At 36.6% G+C, this 17,979-nt stretch overlaps 1 protein-coding gene across 1 annotated transcript in view; it reads left to right on the forward strand.

The window, feature by feature from the left end:
• Positions 1-17,979, forward strand: part of BTAF1 (B-TFIID TATA-box binding protein associated factor 1) — a 114,520-nt gene that overhangs the window by 77,336 nt on the left and 19,205 nt on the right. Inside the window, exons 20-25 of the mRNA XM_045854321.1 lie at positions 1,096-1,522; positions 2,607-2,797; positions 4,523-4,676; positions 5,090-5,199; positions 6,480-6,681; positions 11,615-11,763. Coding sequence (XP_045710277.1) covers positions 1,096-1,522; positions 2,607-2,797; positions 4,523-4,676; positions 5,090-5,199; positions 6,480-6,681; positions 11,615-11,763 — 1,233 coding nt within the window. The remainder of the gene's footprint in view (positions 1-1,095; positions 1,523-2,606; positions 2,798-4,522; positions 4,677-5,089; positions 5,200-6,479; positions 6,682-11,614; positions 11,764-17,979) is intronic.

The raw sequence follows: 17,979 nt of genomic DNA on the forward strand, positions 1-17,979 counted from the left end.
AAAATGTTCATAAATATTCATAGCAATATTATTCATAGTGGCTAAAAGGTGAGAGCAGCTTAAAGGTTCATGAACTAATGGATAGATAAATACAGTGTAGTATATCCATATATTGATATATTAGTTGGCAAAAAAGGGAATGAAGTACTCATACATGCTGCAACATTGGTGAATCGTGAAAGCATTATACTAAATAAAAGAAACTAGTCACTATAGATTACATGTTGTGTTAGTCTACTCATATGAGATGTCCAGAATGGGCAAATCTATAAAGATAGAAAGTGTATAAATGGTTACATAAGGCTGGGAGGAAATGAGGAGTGATTGCTAATAGGTATGAGTTTTATATTGGCGATGATGAAAATGTTCTAAAATTGTGACAATGGTTACACAGCTCTAAATATAATCAAAATCATTGAATCGTATACTTTAAATGGATGTGAATTATATGTGAATAATATTGTTTAAAACAGTCTTTTAAATGGGGTTTATGAAGTGGTCTGTTGCCACAGTCTTACAGCTTTAGGCAGTTCTTGATAATTAAAGAATTCATGATGATTGCACCATTTTCCTCCCTGCCCTCCCCATACCCCATTATTTGGGCATTTTTACCAGAAGTGAAGCCAAAGAAATAATGAAAATAATCCAGTTAGCAGCATTTAGCCAGTTATCAACAGCTACCCTAAAAGTTTTTGAGTTGAGAGGAATATTTTTTCCCTAAGAGGAAGTTTGTGAGTTTTGCTATTCCTTAATTAACAGTTAGTTTGTATTTGCTTACAGCTTTCTTACTTGACTAAAGTACTGTGGGGGTGTTGAGTGTGATTTTCTCTCAAACTTATTAGATATATTTAAGGGATAGATCATTTTTTTTCTCAAGAGACTGTGTCTTTCTTAAAGAATATAATGCTAATTTTAAGGCATTAAAATAAAGTGTAGTTGGGACTTTTAGAAATTTATTTAGTTTATGGAATACTAAAATAATACTAGATATTGAGAAACTTAAAATTAAAACGGAAAGCTTGCTGTGCCCTTAATGAGTTTATGAGCCGCTTTGGGGTTGATGTCATTAATGATTTTATTTTCTTTTTTTAATAGGTCACTACTGTTTTTAATGAAGTCACATCATCTTTTGAATTAAATCTTCAAGTGTCACAGCAGTTAGATAGTAAACGACAGCAGGTCCAAATGACAATTACAGAGACCAACCAGGAGTGGCAAGTGTTGCAGTTGAGAGTGCATACTTTTGCCGCATGTGCAGTTGTGAGCTTGCAGCAGCTTCCAGAGAAACTAAATCCTATCATTAAACCTTTAATGGAGACAATTAAAAAGGAAGAAAATACTCTAGTGCAAAACTATGCAGCTCAGTCCATAGCCAGACTACTCCAGCAGTGCACAACGAGGACACCCTGTCCCAACTCAAAAATTATTAAAAACCTTTGTAGCTCGCTTTGTGTGGACCCCTATCTAACTCCTTGTGTCACATGTCCAGTACCAACACAAAGTGGCCAGGAAAATTCCAAAGGTATATATCTAAACCTTCATTTGGGGTAGAAAAGGAATTAACCATTTAAATATGTTTTCATTTACTTATAGGCACAATTTAAGCACACATCCCATTTATATTAGAGCTTTTCCCACTTTGAGAGAATTTGCACGTACTGCTAATCAAATCACATAGCCCTCTAAACTGAAATCAGCTATTCATAAAAGGCCTGATATATAATATCAGATGACTGAAATCTGAGATAGGTGTTAACCCTTACCTTCCATTTCAAGATCATCATTATAGAGTTCACTGTGAACGGGTAGAAAACTTAATAATATCAAATGTTAAATGAAAGTTCTTCCTATAAAACTGTGGTTTCTCTAATTGTTATATGTTTATGAAATAAGTGAATTCTATTACCTTTAGCAAATAACTCTTAACCAACTTTTCTGTTTTCATCTGGAGAGTTTATGTAAAAAATAAGAACTGCTCTCTCCAGGCTGGTCTCAAAGGCCAATGTTTCTTCACACCCCTTAGTCCTATATGATTTATTTATTGTACTCAAAAGATAATAGACTTACAACTTTGGCACACTATACGTGTTGAAAATAATTTTGAGTGAATTGGAAGAGGAACATGGTGGACATCTTGAATATCAACATTGTAAAAAAGGGATAAGGTGATTCTAGTCCCCACCCCAAACCTCAGTGTTATAAGAGACAGCAATATTGTCAGCGTTTCTGAATTCATGATAACTATGGATATTTCTTATAGAGAACTTGCTTGCAGTATTTTTTTTACTGTTTATACCTAGGAACAGTCATTTTTAAAAATATAGTTGAAGGCACAATTACTCTTGTACATGGTAGTTCTTACTACATGATCCTACAACTTTGATTGTATTAAGTATGAACTTATGCAGATATTAAAACATTTAACTTAATGTTCTAAATTACTGACAGTTTTATTACCTTTTCATTATCTAAAGATGGCCTTGACCTATAGAAATTGAGGCTTCAAAGACATAGATTTAAAATATGTTGTTTGTTTTTTTTTGAGCAGGAAGCATTCAGTCATGTATATTATGATTAGAAGTTTATTTAACTTTTTTCCTTATTAGGATCCAACTCTGAAAAAGATGGAATGCACCATACCGTCACCAAACACAGAGGTATAATCACACTCTACAGACATCAGAAAGCTGCCTTTGCTATCACAAGTAGGCGAGGTCCTACCCCAAAAGCAGTGAAAGCTCAAATAGCAGATCTTCCTGCAGGAAGTAGTGGAAATATCCTTGTAGAACTCGATGAGGTAAATAGTTTTTTCTTTGAGTACTCTGTTGTTGGTTTTTTGTGTGTGTTTTTTTTTTATTTTATTTATTTATTTTTAGAGGGGAAGGGAAGGGAGAAAGAGAGGGTGAGAAACATTGATCGGTTGCCTCTCAAACATGCTCCAACCAGGGACTGAACCAACAACCCAGGCATGTTCCTTGACCAGGAATCAAACCGGGGACCTTTAGCCTTATGGAATGCCGCCCAGTCAACTGAGCCTCACCACTTGGGCTGAATACTCTGGTTTTTAAACAAATGTCTTTCAGATTGAGAACTAAATTGTTAATTGTCATATCAGCTTTTAGAATTGTATTTTTATACTTTTTAAGTAAAAGAACTGGAATTAAAACATTTTGGAGTATTCCAACAATATGATCAAGAAAAACTTCAAACTTCTTCAAATTTCTCATGCCTCAAATTTATATCAGCTTCACTTCAATTATCTCCCTAGGCAAGAAACCCTCTTGGTACATATGTCATTCATAAGTATAAACTAATTCACTTCTAGAGCATTGACTGGAGATGTTAAGTAACCATGAAAACTGATTTTTCTCAGTACTATCAGTGTCAGGAATTATTCTTAATACTCAGAGCATAAGTTTTTAAGTGTCAAAGAATTGTCGCCTATCTACCTTTTAGTCAACCTGGAATTTATTAAATGTGTATTGTGGGGTAGGGACCTAAATTTATTCTCCCCTATGAATAGCCAGTTATCCCACTATTGAATCCTTTACTCACTGATTCATAATGATATCTCTGTTACATATCATGCTTTAGTATATGCAATATGAAGATCTATTCGGGCTTTCTATTCTGTTTAACCGATCTACTTATTCTACAATAAATATTCTTTAGAGACTATAAAAGTGGTTTTTAAAAATATTACAGTAACATTACCTACAATGAAATGAATGGTCTAGAGCTCTTTTTTGGTTGCAAGATAATGGGAACTTACCTGAGTTCAGCAGTACATTGTCAATGCTAAAAGACATATATTTAATATATTTCTATAAAATATAGGCATATTTTAAGTTTTAAAATAAAAACTTAGCTTATTGTCTGTTTCTTTTAAAATATTCTATGAATGAAGGCTTTTTCACTAATTATATTCTTCTTCCTATAATAACTTAAGTAAAAAATTTACTGTGGTTTTTATACTTATACCTGTATGATTTGCATAGTTCTTCCACTTGAAAATAATTTGTAAAATATGTATCTTTCTGGGGAAACAGTTTTTTGTATTTAATTATAGTACAATTATTGCTAGTTAGAGGTTATTAATCTTACCTAGATTAAACAGATGCTCTTATTCTCTCCCTTAAGCAAGTATTAATAAGGGCAGATCATTGTATCTCATAATTTTTTCTCTAGAGGATAAGTTTCTTTGGGGTAGGGAGAAAAAAAAAATAAAACACATCACTTAGGATTATCTCTAGAAACAGCACATACTCTTCTATTCCTTATTCCCAACCCAAAGCAGTATTTGATTTTGGACATAAAAAGATCTAGTTTGGAATTTATGCTACTGTAAATTTAATTATTGAGAAATATGTATAATTGTGATAAATATATTCAGTAATTGCTTAATTGGTTAGTGGTAAGTAACACTGTATTTTTAAATGGTTACTTTCATAGTCTCTTCATAAAATTTCAAATGTATTATACTTTTTTCTGAAATTCTTTTTTCAACAACATTTAATTTTAGGCCCAGAAACCTTACCTGGTACAACGGAGAGGAGCTGAATTTGCCTTGACAACTATAGTGAAGCATTTTGGTGGTGAAATGGCAGTGAAGTTGCCACATCTCTGGGATGCTATGGTTGGTCCATTGAGAAATACAATCGACATAAATAATTTTGGTATGTACATGTTTTCCTCAGTTGGGTCTTTAACAAATGTCAGTGGATATTTATTACATACACATTATGAAATAAAAAATACTTATACCTGTTTATCTCAGACTTGCTGATAAGTTTTAAAATGGAAGGTTAGTGATAGCGTTTATTTTAATTTATTTTCATTTTGTCTTTTTGATTTTTATTTTTTCTATTACATATTTAGAAAGATACTTGAAATAGATCATTATGTTGAACTTTTTTAGTTGCTTTAAGTGTACCTCTGCACTTAAATTAAAGGCATAGCATTTTCACACTAAAAAAGCAAAATAGACTGTCCCATGGTGGTTGGGAAGGTGCTACATTTTTTTGTGGGCTCTGGATTTTGAAAACTTATTTGCAAGGTGACATGCACTTAAGTCAATATATTTTAACAGATGGAAAATCTCTCCTGGAAAAAGGAGATGGCCCTGCCCAAGACTTGGTGAATTCTCTGCAAGTGTTTGAAACAGCAGCAGCGTCAATGGATTCTGAGCTTCATCCCTTGGTAATTAACTAATGCAAAGTGTAGTTTTTTCTGTTAAAACAAGTGGTTTTATATAAAAGTCGTATGGCTTGAAAAATGCAATTTTGGCATCATTCCTAGCAATTCCATTTTATTTTGTAGGGTATATCTAGATTCCTCCCTTACTGACAGCACAATTTTTCTGGGATTTGAGGCAGAGTTGAGTGCGTAAGTGATAGAAAATCCATTCTGGGATTTTTGAATACAGAGCATTAGAGACAGGTCTCTGACAACACAGACACCAGTTATAAACAGGAAAGAAATCTGTGACCCTGTTCCTTCATACCATCTTAATAATACAGATTTAAGAAAGGAAGGTCACGGATAATAAAATGTCTTTCTAAGATATGTGTAAAGGTAGAAAGAAGTTATCTGAACAAGATGAAACTAGTCAGTGGCAAAGCTAGAATACTAATTTGTGTTTTTTGACTATTAAAATATTTCTTACAAAAAAATTGGGACAGAAGGAGGAAGACTATAGAGAATTAATTATCTGGCTTCTCTATAGAAAATGTATCATTTTTTCCCACATAGCCACAATAGGAAGCTCTCTGAAATTTATAGGGTTTTAAATCCAGTTCTCTGTAGCTAATATAAAAGGGAGAATCTATGGGAGGGTAGAGAAGAATAAACTTCTGTTTAGACAGTAATAAACATGTTCTTTCTTTCACTTGTTAAATTTCGCTGATTTATCATTACTAAAGAAGGACAGAATTCATCCACAAAAAACCTGCATTCACCTGAATTGTAAGGCTAGTGTGTTGTGCAGGTACCTGGCTCTCATCAACACTAATCCTGCAGCATACGTTTAATAATGGGATATATCGTGGCATTATGGTTGTAACACTATGATAAGCCAGAAAGTCAGAGTGGAAAATACACCTATCAAAGTATCGTGCCTACAGCAAAATCAGGATCACTCAACTTAGTGAATAAAATGTATATACTTAAATCTAAGCCACTGCTACCAGATTTGAAAGGAGCTGGTGATATGTGGTATAATTTTCTTAGCCTCAGTAGGAGAGTCTTCCCAAGTACTTTTTGATGTGTTCCCTGTTAATTCTGGAAAGAATTGTATGTTCCCTAATACCTAAGAGAGGATATTGAGCAGGGAATTTCTTCACCTTTTGAAAAGAGTTAATAATACCTTAGTTTGAATTAATTTTTTATTGAGAATGCTTTGGCAGTAATGTTTTGAGGTATATTTTAAACAGTAGACTACCTAATGAGTATTCTGATTGTCCTAAACTTTCTGTTTTCAGTTGGTACAGCATTTGCCTCATCTTTATATGTGTCTTCAGTACCCCAGCACTGCAGTGAGACACATGGCTGCTCGTTGTGTGGGGGTCATGAGCAAAATAGCTACCATGGAAACAATGAATATTTTTTTGGAGAAGGTTCTTCCATGGCTGGGAGCAATTGATGACAATATCAAGCAAGAGGGTGCAATTGAAGCACTTGCCTGTATCCTTTTTTGTTTTGACAAACTATTCATAAATTATATTCATTTTATTTAAGGATGACTAAAATAAAATTGGTTTATTCAAATATGCACAAAAATAATCTGCCTTGTTCCAAAAAGAAAACTATGTTTTATATTTTATTATATTGTAAATACATTGAAGGATATTTATATTTTATAATGGAAGTTTTTACACAGAAAGTTTGAAGAATTGCTACTTAAGGAGATCTTTTTAATAGGCAAAAATAATTTTATATACTGTATGAACTATATCTAGTAATTGATTTGTTTCATTTATAGTTAATCTTTTATTAATATTAATCAGATACATCTTGGCTGGTGTGGCTAGCGAATTTAGTGACGGCCTGCAAACTGGAAGGTAGCCAGTTTGATTCCTGGTTGGAGCACATGCCTGGTCCCCAGTTGGGGGTGTGTGAGAGGCAGCTGGTTGATGTTTCTTTTGCACAATAATGTCTCTTTTCTTTCTCCCTTCCTTCCCCTCTCTCTAAAAAACAAACAAATAAGTAAAATTTTTAAAATGTATTAATCAGATACTATATAGCTAGTCCTTATAAAAGGGGGCCCCCCAAAAAAACAGAATTTCTTTATAAAAATTGTGTATTACATGTTTAAACTTTAGTCACCTTCAAAGTACTGTCCATTTGATGCAATAAATCTATTGAGACATTTTTTCGAATGCTCAGAATAGTTTTTGAACTCACTGATTTTGATGCCTTTTAGTGCTGCTTTTGTTTTTTGTTCACCTCTTCCACATTGGCAAAACTTTCCCTTTGAGTACTTTTTTCATCTGAGGAAACAAAAAAATGTTGCTTGGGGCAAGATTACGTGAACAGGGAGGATGAGGGAAAAAATAAGGAGGATAGGGTGTGGGGTCATGCTGTTTTTGCTCAAAAACTACCAGCACTCAGTGCAGTGCAGGCAGGTGTGCTCATAAATCACCAATCATGAAATAGGCAGATTTGTTGATAGCGTCTTCAAAAACAATTCACCGAAGCTGAATGCAGCCTCTCACAACAACACCAGCTGGTACACTGATACAGATGGGTTCCTAGAACACTCACCTAGCAGGGGAAGCCTGTACAACAAGGGGCCTACCCTCCAGATAACAATTTCATTTTTTTTATTCCCTGTCATATTAAAAAACATTGTTTCTAGAGTTGTTTCATTAATTGTATGCAATACGACTACATGTACTAAATTACTAGTAATATATAGGCAAGCTATTTGCTAAAAGGGTCTGGCATCCACTTACAATCTTTAACACGAAGTACCTGAAGCATATTTCTTTTTTTTAATATATTTATTGATTATGCTATTACAGTTGTCCCAACTTTTGCCCCTTTGCCCCCTCTCCACCCAGCATCCCCCACTTCCTCAAGTAAACTTTACACCATTGTTCATGTCAGTGGGTCATGCAGATAAGTTCTTCAGCTACTCCCTTTCCCATATTATACTTTACATCCCCATACCTATTCTGTAACTACCTATTTGTACTTCCCAATACCTCCACCCCTTCCCAGAACCCCTCGCCTCTGGCAACCATCAAAACATTGTTCTGTGTATCTATGCATCTGTTTCTGTTCTGCTTCTTTGTTTAGTTTATATTTAGATTTGATTGTTAATATCTGTTTATTGCCAATATATTGTTCATAGTTTTGATCTTTTCCTTAAATAAGTCCCTTTAACATTTCATATAATAGTGGTTTTGGTAATGAAGAATTCCTTTAGCTTTTTCTCTTCTGAGATGTTCTGTATCTGCCCTTCAATTCTAAATGATAGCTTTGTTGGGTAGAGTAATCTTGGTTGCAGGTCCTTGCTTTTCATAATTTTGAATATTTCTTGCCAATCCCTTCCAGCCTACAAAATTTATTTTGAGAAATCAGCTGACAGTATTGTGGGAACTCTCTGTAAATAACTAACTGCTTTTCTCTTGCTGCTTTTAGATTTTTTAAAATTTATTTATTTATTTATTTTGGGGGGGGCAGGGAGGGAGAAAAGGAGAAAAACATCAATGTGCAGTTGCCTCTCACGTGCCACCAACTGGAAATCAACCCACAATCTAGGCATGTGCCCTGACTGGGAATCGAACCCTTTGGTTCACAGGCTGGCACTTAATCCACTGAATCGCACCAGCCAGGACAAGATTCTCTCTTTATCTTTAACCTGGTGTTTTAATAATGATATGTCTTGGTATGGGCTTCTTTGCATCCATGTTGTTTGGGACTCTGTTCTTCCCTCTATTCTTCCTGGACTTGTCTATTTCCTTTCCCAAATTAGGGAAGTTTTCTTTCAGTATTTTTTCAAATAGGTTTCCAACTGTTGCTCTTTTCCTTCTGGCACCCCTATGATGCAAATGTTGGAATGCTTGAAGTTGTCCCAGAGGCTCCTTATAGTATCCTAATTTTTTTGGATTCTTTTTTTCTTGCTGTTCTGATTGTTTTTTCTTCCTTATGTGCCAAATCATTGATTTGATTCTCTACTTCATCCACTCTACTGTTGTTTTCTTGTAAACTGTTCTTTATTTCAATTAATATATCCTTCAGTTTTGACTGGATCTTTTTTATGCTGTTGAGGTCCTCAGTAAGTTCCTTGAGCATCCTTACAATCAGTGTTTTGAACTCTGCATCTGAGATATTATCTCCCTATAGTTCTTTTTCTGGAGTTTTGATCTGTTCTTTCATTTGGGCCATGTTCCTTTGTTTCCTTATTTTGGAAGCCTTCCTGTATTTCTGTGTATTAGGTAGAGCTGCTATGACTCCCTGTCTTGGTAGCATTGCCTAATATAGTAGGTGTCCTGTATGGTCAAGTGGCACAGCCTCCCCTATCACCCAAGCTGGGTACTCAAGGTAAGCCCTCTGTCTAGGCTGAATATACCCTCCTTTTATAGTTGAGCCTTGATTGCTGTTGACAGGTCAGTGGGAGGGATTTACTCAGGCTAGTCAGCTGCAAGAACTGGCTGTGACCACTGACCACCAGCTTCTCTCTGTGGGGGATCAGCTGTGCAGGACAGAACAAAGCAGGACTTATTTCAGCAGGGCTCTGGTGCCCACTTAGTCCACCCCTTGAGTGTGTTGCTTGTGGAGGTGACTGAGTGGTGGTGCTCTGTCGTGGTCTGTATCTGTCTACTGGGTATACAGGCTATGGGGCTTTTCTGGGAGGCATGGGCCAAGGTCAGCTACTGCCTGTATTCTGTCTAGGGTCACTTGGCATAAGCTATAAAGCGATATGCAAATGGCTACTACTTGTGCTGGGCTTGGCAATGCCCAAACATGGCCAGGCTGTGAACCAAGACCAGCTGCTTCTATTGCCAGGCCTGGGGCCACTTAGCAAGATGTACAGGGTCTGCTGAGACCAGCAGCTGCTTGTTTGAGAGGATCTAGGTTGATCTGAAGCATGAGCCAAGATATGTGTATGGAAAAGCTACTGTTTGCAGCTTGCATCAACCTGTAAGTGGGGTGCAGCAGGATCCCAGGGAATCACCAGGGGTAGGTCAAACAGTATGAGCCAGGTTGATGGATTCTCATATAGTGCCTGCTGTCCTGTGGCTCTGTAGGAGGAGGGCTCAGAAAAGGGACAGTGGCCTCTGCCAGCATTTCTGTCTCCCAGCTCTTGCCTACATGCCAGACACTTCAGTTCTTCCCTGTATGCCTTTCAAGCTGTTGCCCCAGTGCTGGAGCTCAGAGGGAATGAGTCTAAGTCTGTGGTGTGGCTTTAAGAGGAACTGCTTAGGAATCCAGTAGTCTTCCAGTGACTCAATCCCACTGTTTTTTATAGCCAGAAGTTATGGGGACTTACCTTACTGGTTCTGGAACCCTAGGCTGGGGGGCCTACTGTGGGGCTGGGACCCCTAACTCCCAAGATAATCCTTCCAATTTTTTTCTATCACACGTGGGTGTGGGACGATCCCATTCCACCACTCTGCCTCTCCACCCTTCCTCGCAGTCTGGATGGATGTGGTTTCTTCTTTAATTCCTTAATTGTAGGACTTCCATTCAGGCCGATTTTTGGTGGTTCTGAGTGATGGTTCTTCTATAGTTTAGTTGTAATTTTGATGTGGTTGTGTGAGAATGCGAGGTGTGTTTACCTGGCTGCCATCTTGGAGAATCTCTATGAAAGACATTTGTAAGAGCAAAAGAGATGGGTGGAAATCAGGTCAGGAAAAAATCAGGTTCTGAAATGCTGAAGATTATAGGAAAACTGAACTTACTTGGCCTGCTATGTCCAGTTTATGATTGTCATGATTTTGGTGTGAATTTTGGAATTAGAGTGTTGTGTTCCCTACTTGTAATATAACTCACTTTATTTTGGTATTGGTAGTCTAGAAACTTATAGGAATATAAAAAATCTTATTAGTAAAGCTTTTTCCAGCTTGCCTCAGATGAAAACATGATTTTATATTCTTTCTTTAAAAAATATTTGATCATTTCTCAGCCTTTTGGCTAACATAAAGTTTATGGCACCTGTTCTTAACAGTTTAAAAATATTTTATTTATTATTTTTAGAGAGAGGGGAAGGCAAGCAGAAAGGGAGAGGAACATCGATGTGTGAGAGATACATTGATCAGTTGCCTCTTGCATGCCCCCAACTGGGGACATGTCTCACAATCCAGGCATGTGCCCTGACTGGAACTTGAACTCATGACCTTTTGGTTCGCAGGCCAGCACTGAATCCACTGAGCCACACCAGCAACAGCTTTATGTTCTTAATCATGGGAAAATTACATGATGTTTGCAAAGGAGCAGCAGTGTCCAAATGCTGTTATAAGTGAATCACAGATATTGAGGGATAGTCTAGTTCCTCAAAACACAGATGAGAAAATGAGGAACTGTTGTAGAACATACAGTGTTGGTGTATCAGTGTGTGAAAAACATCTACCTCAGAATCACGTGGAAATTTCCTTAATAACTTACTTAGGTGTAATGGAACAACTGGATGTTGGTATTGTTCCATATATTGTCCTTTTAGTTGTGCCTGTGTTGGGAAGAATGAGTGATCAGACAGACAGTGTAAGATTCATGGCTACACAGTGCTTTGCAACACTAATTAGACTCATGCCACTTGAGGTAAGTGGAAGATACTTGGCTTATGGACTTAATATTTTTTATAACTTCACAATAATTGTAATTCTTTTTAAAGAATGTCAACTTTTCAAAAATGTTGAATATGTTATAAGCATTAAGAAATTTATACTTTAATGGGTAATTTTTTAAAAACAACGTTTTAAGTAAAACTATAGTTCCTAAATGAATAATTCATTGATACTATTCTAGAAATAGTATCTAAGTATCCTAAGTATTTCTAAGTATAGAAATTGTTTCTAAGTATCCATGTAACATCCATGTAAAAATTCTGTGCTGACATTTACATGAAAGGTAAATTTGAGAGATGGTAATTGAAAATGTAAAGCAATTGAAGTCTCTGTGGAAGTATGGAGAAAGCAGACTAGAAGGGCTGAAGTTGGAGAATTTTGAAGTATATTCATGAAGCAGAAATAACATATGTGGCCAATACAGGATATAGTGGCTTAAAGCAAGGGAAGATCCAGAACCCTGCCACCAAGGCTCTGAAAATATTTTGGTGGGATTTTTGTAGTTCAGGAAATAAGTAGGTATGCAGTTCATGTTATACTATATGAGGTCTGTCCAGTAAAAGTCCAACCATTGTTAACATAACAAGAGTGGTTTGTGCTTTGCTGATGTAATCTGGACACCAAGGACGGTGGACTGGATGGAATGTGCATGTGTGAACAATGACAACTTTACTGTACTTCTCAGTAGGGACGGTAGATGCTGTTGAGTGAGCATATATACGATGTGGCCATAGCATTCAAAATGACTGAGTGAGTAGAGCAATGAATCTCTATCATATTTTGCATTAAGCTTGAACATTCCTCCATGGAAACTATTTGGATGATTCAGAAGGCTGCAGCTATGGGCAACTGGTGATTGGCAGCTTCATCACAATGCGCCCACTCACGCATCACATCTTGTGCAGAGTTTTTGGTGAAACATAAAATCAACCAAATGACTCAGCCCCCATACAGCCCAGATTTGATGCCCTGTGACTTCAGGCTTTTGCCCAAACTAAAATGACCTTTGAAGGGAAGAGATTTCAGGCCATCAGTGAGATTCAGGAAAATACAACAGGGCTGCTGGTGGTGACTGGAAGAACTGTGTGAGGTCCCAACGTGCCTACTTGGAAGGGGACTGAGGCATCACTTTCCTATGTACCATGTTTCTTGTATCATCTCTTTTTCATATTACATGGCTGGATACTTTCTGGATGGACCTTGTATATTAAAACATCTCAGAACCATTTGGAAATTTTTTAAATAACTTACTCAGGTGTAATGGAACAACTGAATGTCAGTGTTGTTCCATATATTGCCTGTGTATCAGTACTTTCTTTGTATGGTTGAATAGTACTCCATTGTATAGACATACACCTTTTATTTATCCATTCAGCAGTTGATAGACTTTTGGATTGTTACTAGCTTTTGGCTATTATAAGTAACACTATGCCCCTGTATTTATAAGTCTTTATGTAGATGTATGCTTTCATTTCTTTTGAGCAGATAGTTATCTAGAAATGGAATTACTGGGTCATATGATGTTAAAATTTTTAAGAAACTGCCAAATCATTTTCCAAAGTAACTGTACCATTTTACATTCCTACCAGCAATGTGTGAGCCTAAGTTAGATAGCCTCTTTTTTAGAAAGTTGGGCTGTATCTGGAAGATGAAAATTCCCATGCCAATGACCCAGTGAATCCATCATAGTTACCGTATTTTGCCATGTATAATGTGTGCTGTTTTGCCCAAATTTTTGAGGGAAAATAAGGATGTGTATTATACGTGGGCATAATGATTACATGCCATGGTATAATAATCCCATGTATAATGCATACAAAAACATGCATGCGTGTTATACATGAGAGCACATTATATGTGGCAAAATACAGTATATACCCTAGAGAAATTCATACACATGTAGCAAAGCACATCTTCAAGAATATATATTACAGCATTAGTAGTCTAAAACCACTCAAATGTTCATTATTGGTAGAGCAGAAATGTTAACTGGATTATTATACTACAATAAGAATGAACAAAATACAGACACATACAACAATATCAATGAAATCTTTCATAGGATTCCAGTTTTGTGAAGTTCAAAAACAGACAAAAATTCATGGGATAGATACTTAGGTGATTAAGGTATACGGAAAAGTAAGAAAGAAATTGCAATGAAAGCTAATAAAGTGGTTACCTCTTAGGTAAAGCAGAGTGAATTATCACTGAGAAGGCACATATGGGATCTTTTGGGATGATGGCAGGGCTATTTTTCTTGATCAGATAATGGTTATAAATGTGTTTTATAATTTATTAAACTGTACATTTGTTTATTTCTCTACATGGATATTTTATTTCACAATAAAAATATTAACCAGCTTGACAAAAAAAAAAATGCTAGACTATTGTCTCAAAGGACCCAAGTGACATACCCAGAATGGTTTTCATCCTCTGCTTCCTAGGTCTTATATCATTTGACTCTTGGTCCTTGCATCATTTTATCTGTAAACTAAATGGGTTATATTTAGTTACCTTGTCCATTTTTAGCTTTGGAATCAATGAATGATGGGAAACCGTCATGTGTTCTTTGAGCAAAGGAGATGATAAAAGCAGTGTTTTTGGAACACTAGTCTAACAGCTAATTAGTCTTAGAAAAATCAATGTAATAGCTGTTGGGATTGGATTAGAATGGAAGTACCATCAAGTGAGAACCAGATACACTATAAGGTGACAATGGGTATAAACTATTTTTTAAAAAAATAGTGCTTAATAACATGGGCAAAGAAAAGAGATGTTGACTTTAGAGATAGAGAAAAGTAACATTCCCTTTGAAAATTATAAAAATGTGAGGCATATTTTGCTTCTAGCCATTATAGAAAAACAGGCACCAGATTTATCCTCCTACTTGAACCAGAAAACCAGACAAAGTGAATGAAATGGTTTTCAGATGTTGAACAGCAGGCAGCACAGAATAGTGATTTTGAGAGAAGGGAAACAAACGAACTGCCTAGCTTACTGCCTAGCATGTTTCCAGGCCATCAAACAGGAAGGTGAGACCTAAACAGAACCTAGTGGTCTTGCTAAGTTCAAGAGTCAGAGCGTAGGGAGGACAGAAGTCAAGGAGGACAAGATGGCAATAATTTGCAGTGTAAAGTACCCAACAGGAAGTAGTAGCTGCAGAGAGGAAGCTCCGGAAGTCCCCACAAGGGCTGAGCATTTATCCAAGCATATGTATAAGAATATATGTTTGAGATTGGGGAAGATATAGAAAGGACTAGGTGGAACAATTTCCAGAGCTTGCATGGGGCAAGAATGCTTTGTGTGCCCACCAAACTGAGCCAAAAGACTTACCATATAGAGAGAGCATCAAGTACAGTCCTTAGAAGTATAATGCCTGAGTAGTGGGGCCAAATTAGCCCTAGACAAAAGCCTGATTTGGACTCACCTTAACATAGTATATAAACAAGACTTAAAATGATCAAGTTGATTTCAACTAACTGAACTACATTCCAGGAAAAAGAAAAACCAAAAATATTTAAACAAACAAACCCATCATCCAACAGTGTAAAACTTAAGGTGTTTAACATCCATGAAAAAATTACTAGGTATGTAAATATTTCCAATGACCAGTAGAAAAATCAGTCAATAGAAACAGCCTCTGAAACAGCCCATATAATAGAATTAATAGACATGGACATTAAAATACATCTCATATGTTCAAGAAGGTAGCATGAGTGTAACGAGGAGCAAAATAGAAGATGTGAGAACAACCTAAACTGAACTTCTTTAGATAAAAAATATAATCACAAATACTTATGTGCCACATAACATTTTTGGTTTATAACAGACTGCATATTTTATGATGGTCCCATAAGATTATAACGGGGCTGAATTTCCTGAAAGAAGCAGAAGTGTATGTGGTTCAAGAGGATTTTTTTTCCTCTGGTGGGAGCAATATCTGTGGGTCTTGGTAATAGATTCACTCTCACTCACAGGGAACTGTTCTGAGTGTGCAGTTTACATCCAATTCAGTGAACCACTTATTTCACTTATTTGCCTAAACAGGCAGCACAGAGGAGCCTGTTGCCCCAGCACTATATATTCATTGAGAGGGCACTTCAGCCCTTTCAGATCTGGCTTGCTGGTCTTTTTAGGTATATTTTTATATTGATTGTGGTATTACATTGTCCCAGTTTTTTTCTCTTTATCCCCTGACCACCCTGCACCACCACCCCCAATACCCTCCAGCATTCCCCTACCGCTTTAGTTCATGTCCATGGGTTGTACATATAAGTTCTTTGGCTTCTGTGTTTCCTATACTATTCTCAACCTCACCATGTCTATTTTGTACCTACCAATTATGCTTCTTATTCCCTGTACCTTCTTCCCCCCATTCTCTCCCTCTCCCCACCAATAACCCTCCATGTGATCTCCATTTCTCTGATTCTGTTCCTGTTCTAGTTGTTTGCTTAGTTTTTGTTTTTTAGATTCAGTTGTTGATAGTTACAAGTTTATTATCATTTTATTGTTCAGCTTTTGACCTTCTATTTCTTAGATAAGTCCCTTTAACATTTCACATAATAAGGGCTTGGTGATGATGAACTCCTTTAACTTGACCTTATCTGGGAAGCACTTATCTGCCCTTCCATTCTAAATGATAGCTTTGCTGGATAGAGTATCTTGGATGTAAGTCCTTGCCTTTCAAGACTTGGAATACTTCTTTCCAGCCCCTTCTTACCTGCAAGTTTTGAGAAATCATCTGATAGTCTTATAAGCACTCCTTTATAGGTAACTCTCCTTTCCTCTTGCTGCTTTTAAGAGTCTTTATCTTTAATATTGGGTAACTTAAATATGATGTGCCTTGGGGTATTCTCCCTTGGGTCCAATTTTTTTGAGACACTCTGGGCTTCCTGGACTACTGGAAGTCTGTTATCTTCGCCAGATTGAGGAAGTTTTGCTTCATTGTTTGTTCAGATAAGTTTTCAATTTCTTGCTCTTGTTCTCCTGGCACTCCTATGATTTGGATGTTAGAACATCTAAAGTTGTCCCAGATGTTCCTATGTCTTGATGGTCTTCAGAGTACATTGCTGTAAATTCTTGTTCTTAAGATCCTGTACAAGGAAACAGGTCCATAGGAACTACTTCAACGAATATTAAGTGCCACTGACACTTTAATAAAAGCTTTTTGTGATAGTGTAGAGCCAACCTGTCCCTGTACAGGTTACAATGATGTAAAGTATAAATAAATTCTATTTCTTTCATCAGTGCAATGTCAGAGAGAATCCATTATGCCAGATAGGGTCCATGGACCCAAAAAGAAACTTCTAAAGTCAAAATACTGACTCCTCAGTTGTATACCCTCTCCATATGAAATACCATCTTTTTAAATGAATACCGCAGAATTCCTTAATCTGACCACTGCTCCAATGTGCAATAGCCAAAACCTCATTGACACTACAATCCTCTCTGTTTCTTTACCTCCCTAGCTTAGCTGATTTCTTATTCCTCCTAATCCTTTCACTCCCTCCTAACAGGCACTATTATAGTGATCTAGCTTTACCCTGCCATTTTCCCCATGTTTCCAGGGCCAGTCAATCAAGCTCAAATCTCTATTAATGGAGCGGCACTGACAGTGTCAATGTTTTATTCTGACCCTGTCAGAAGGAAGCAGGAGTGGGGGGAGGTTTGTGTGACCATGTTCATAAAGTCTATAGCAATGTACAGTAATGCCCCAAGCCTTCATGTGTACTCAGCACTCTTTCACTGACTCATCCTGAGCAACTTCCAATCCTGCAGGCTCCATTCATGGTGTTAGTGCCCTATACAGGTGCACCATTTTTTATCTTTTACACCATATTTTTACTGTGCCCTCTGTTTAGATACACAAATCCCATTGTGTTACAATTGCCTACATTAAAATGTAGGCAGAGCCTATAGGCTATAGCAATAGGATTTAGCCCTATTAGGCTCTACCATATAGCTTACATGTGTGGTAGGCTATACCAGCTAGGTTTGTGTAAGGGCACTTGATGTTTGTACAGCAACAAAATTGTGTAAGGATGTATTGCTTATAGTGTATCCCTGTTAAAAGATGCACGGCTATAAAAACACACTGGATGGGATTAACAGGAGGCTGGATAATGTGTAAGAAAAGATTTGTGACTTTGAAGACATAGCAATAGAAACAAAAATATCATGCAGGTTCATT

Source organism: Phyllostomus hastatus, unplaced genomic scaffold (assembly GCF_019186645.2).
Source record: "Phyllostomus hastatus isolate PE091 unplaced genomic scaffold, TTU_PhHast_1.1 phas_scaffold_1066, whole genome shotgun sequence".
Taxonomy (NCBI): domain Eukaryota; kingdom Metazoa; phylum Chordata; class Mammalia; order Chiroptera; family Phyllostomidae; genus Phyllostomus; species Phyllostomus hastatus.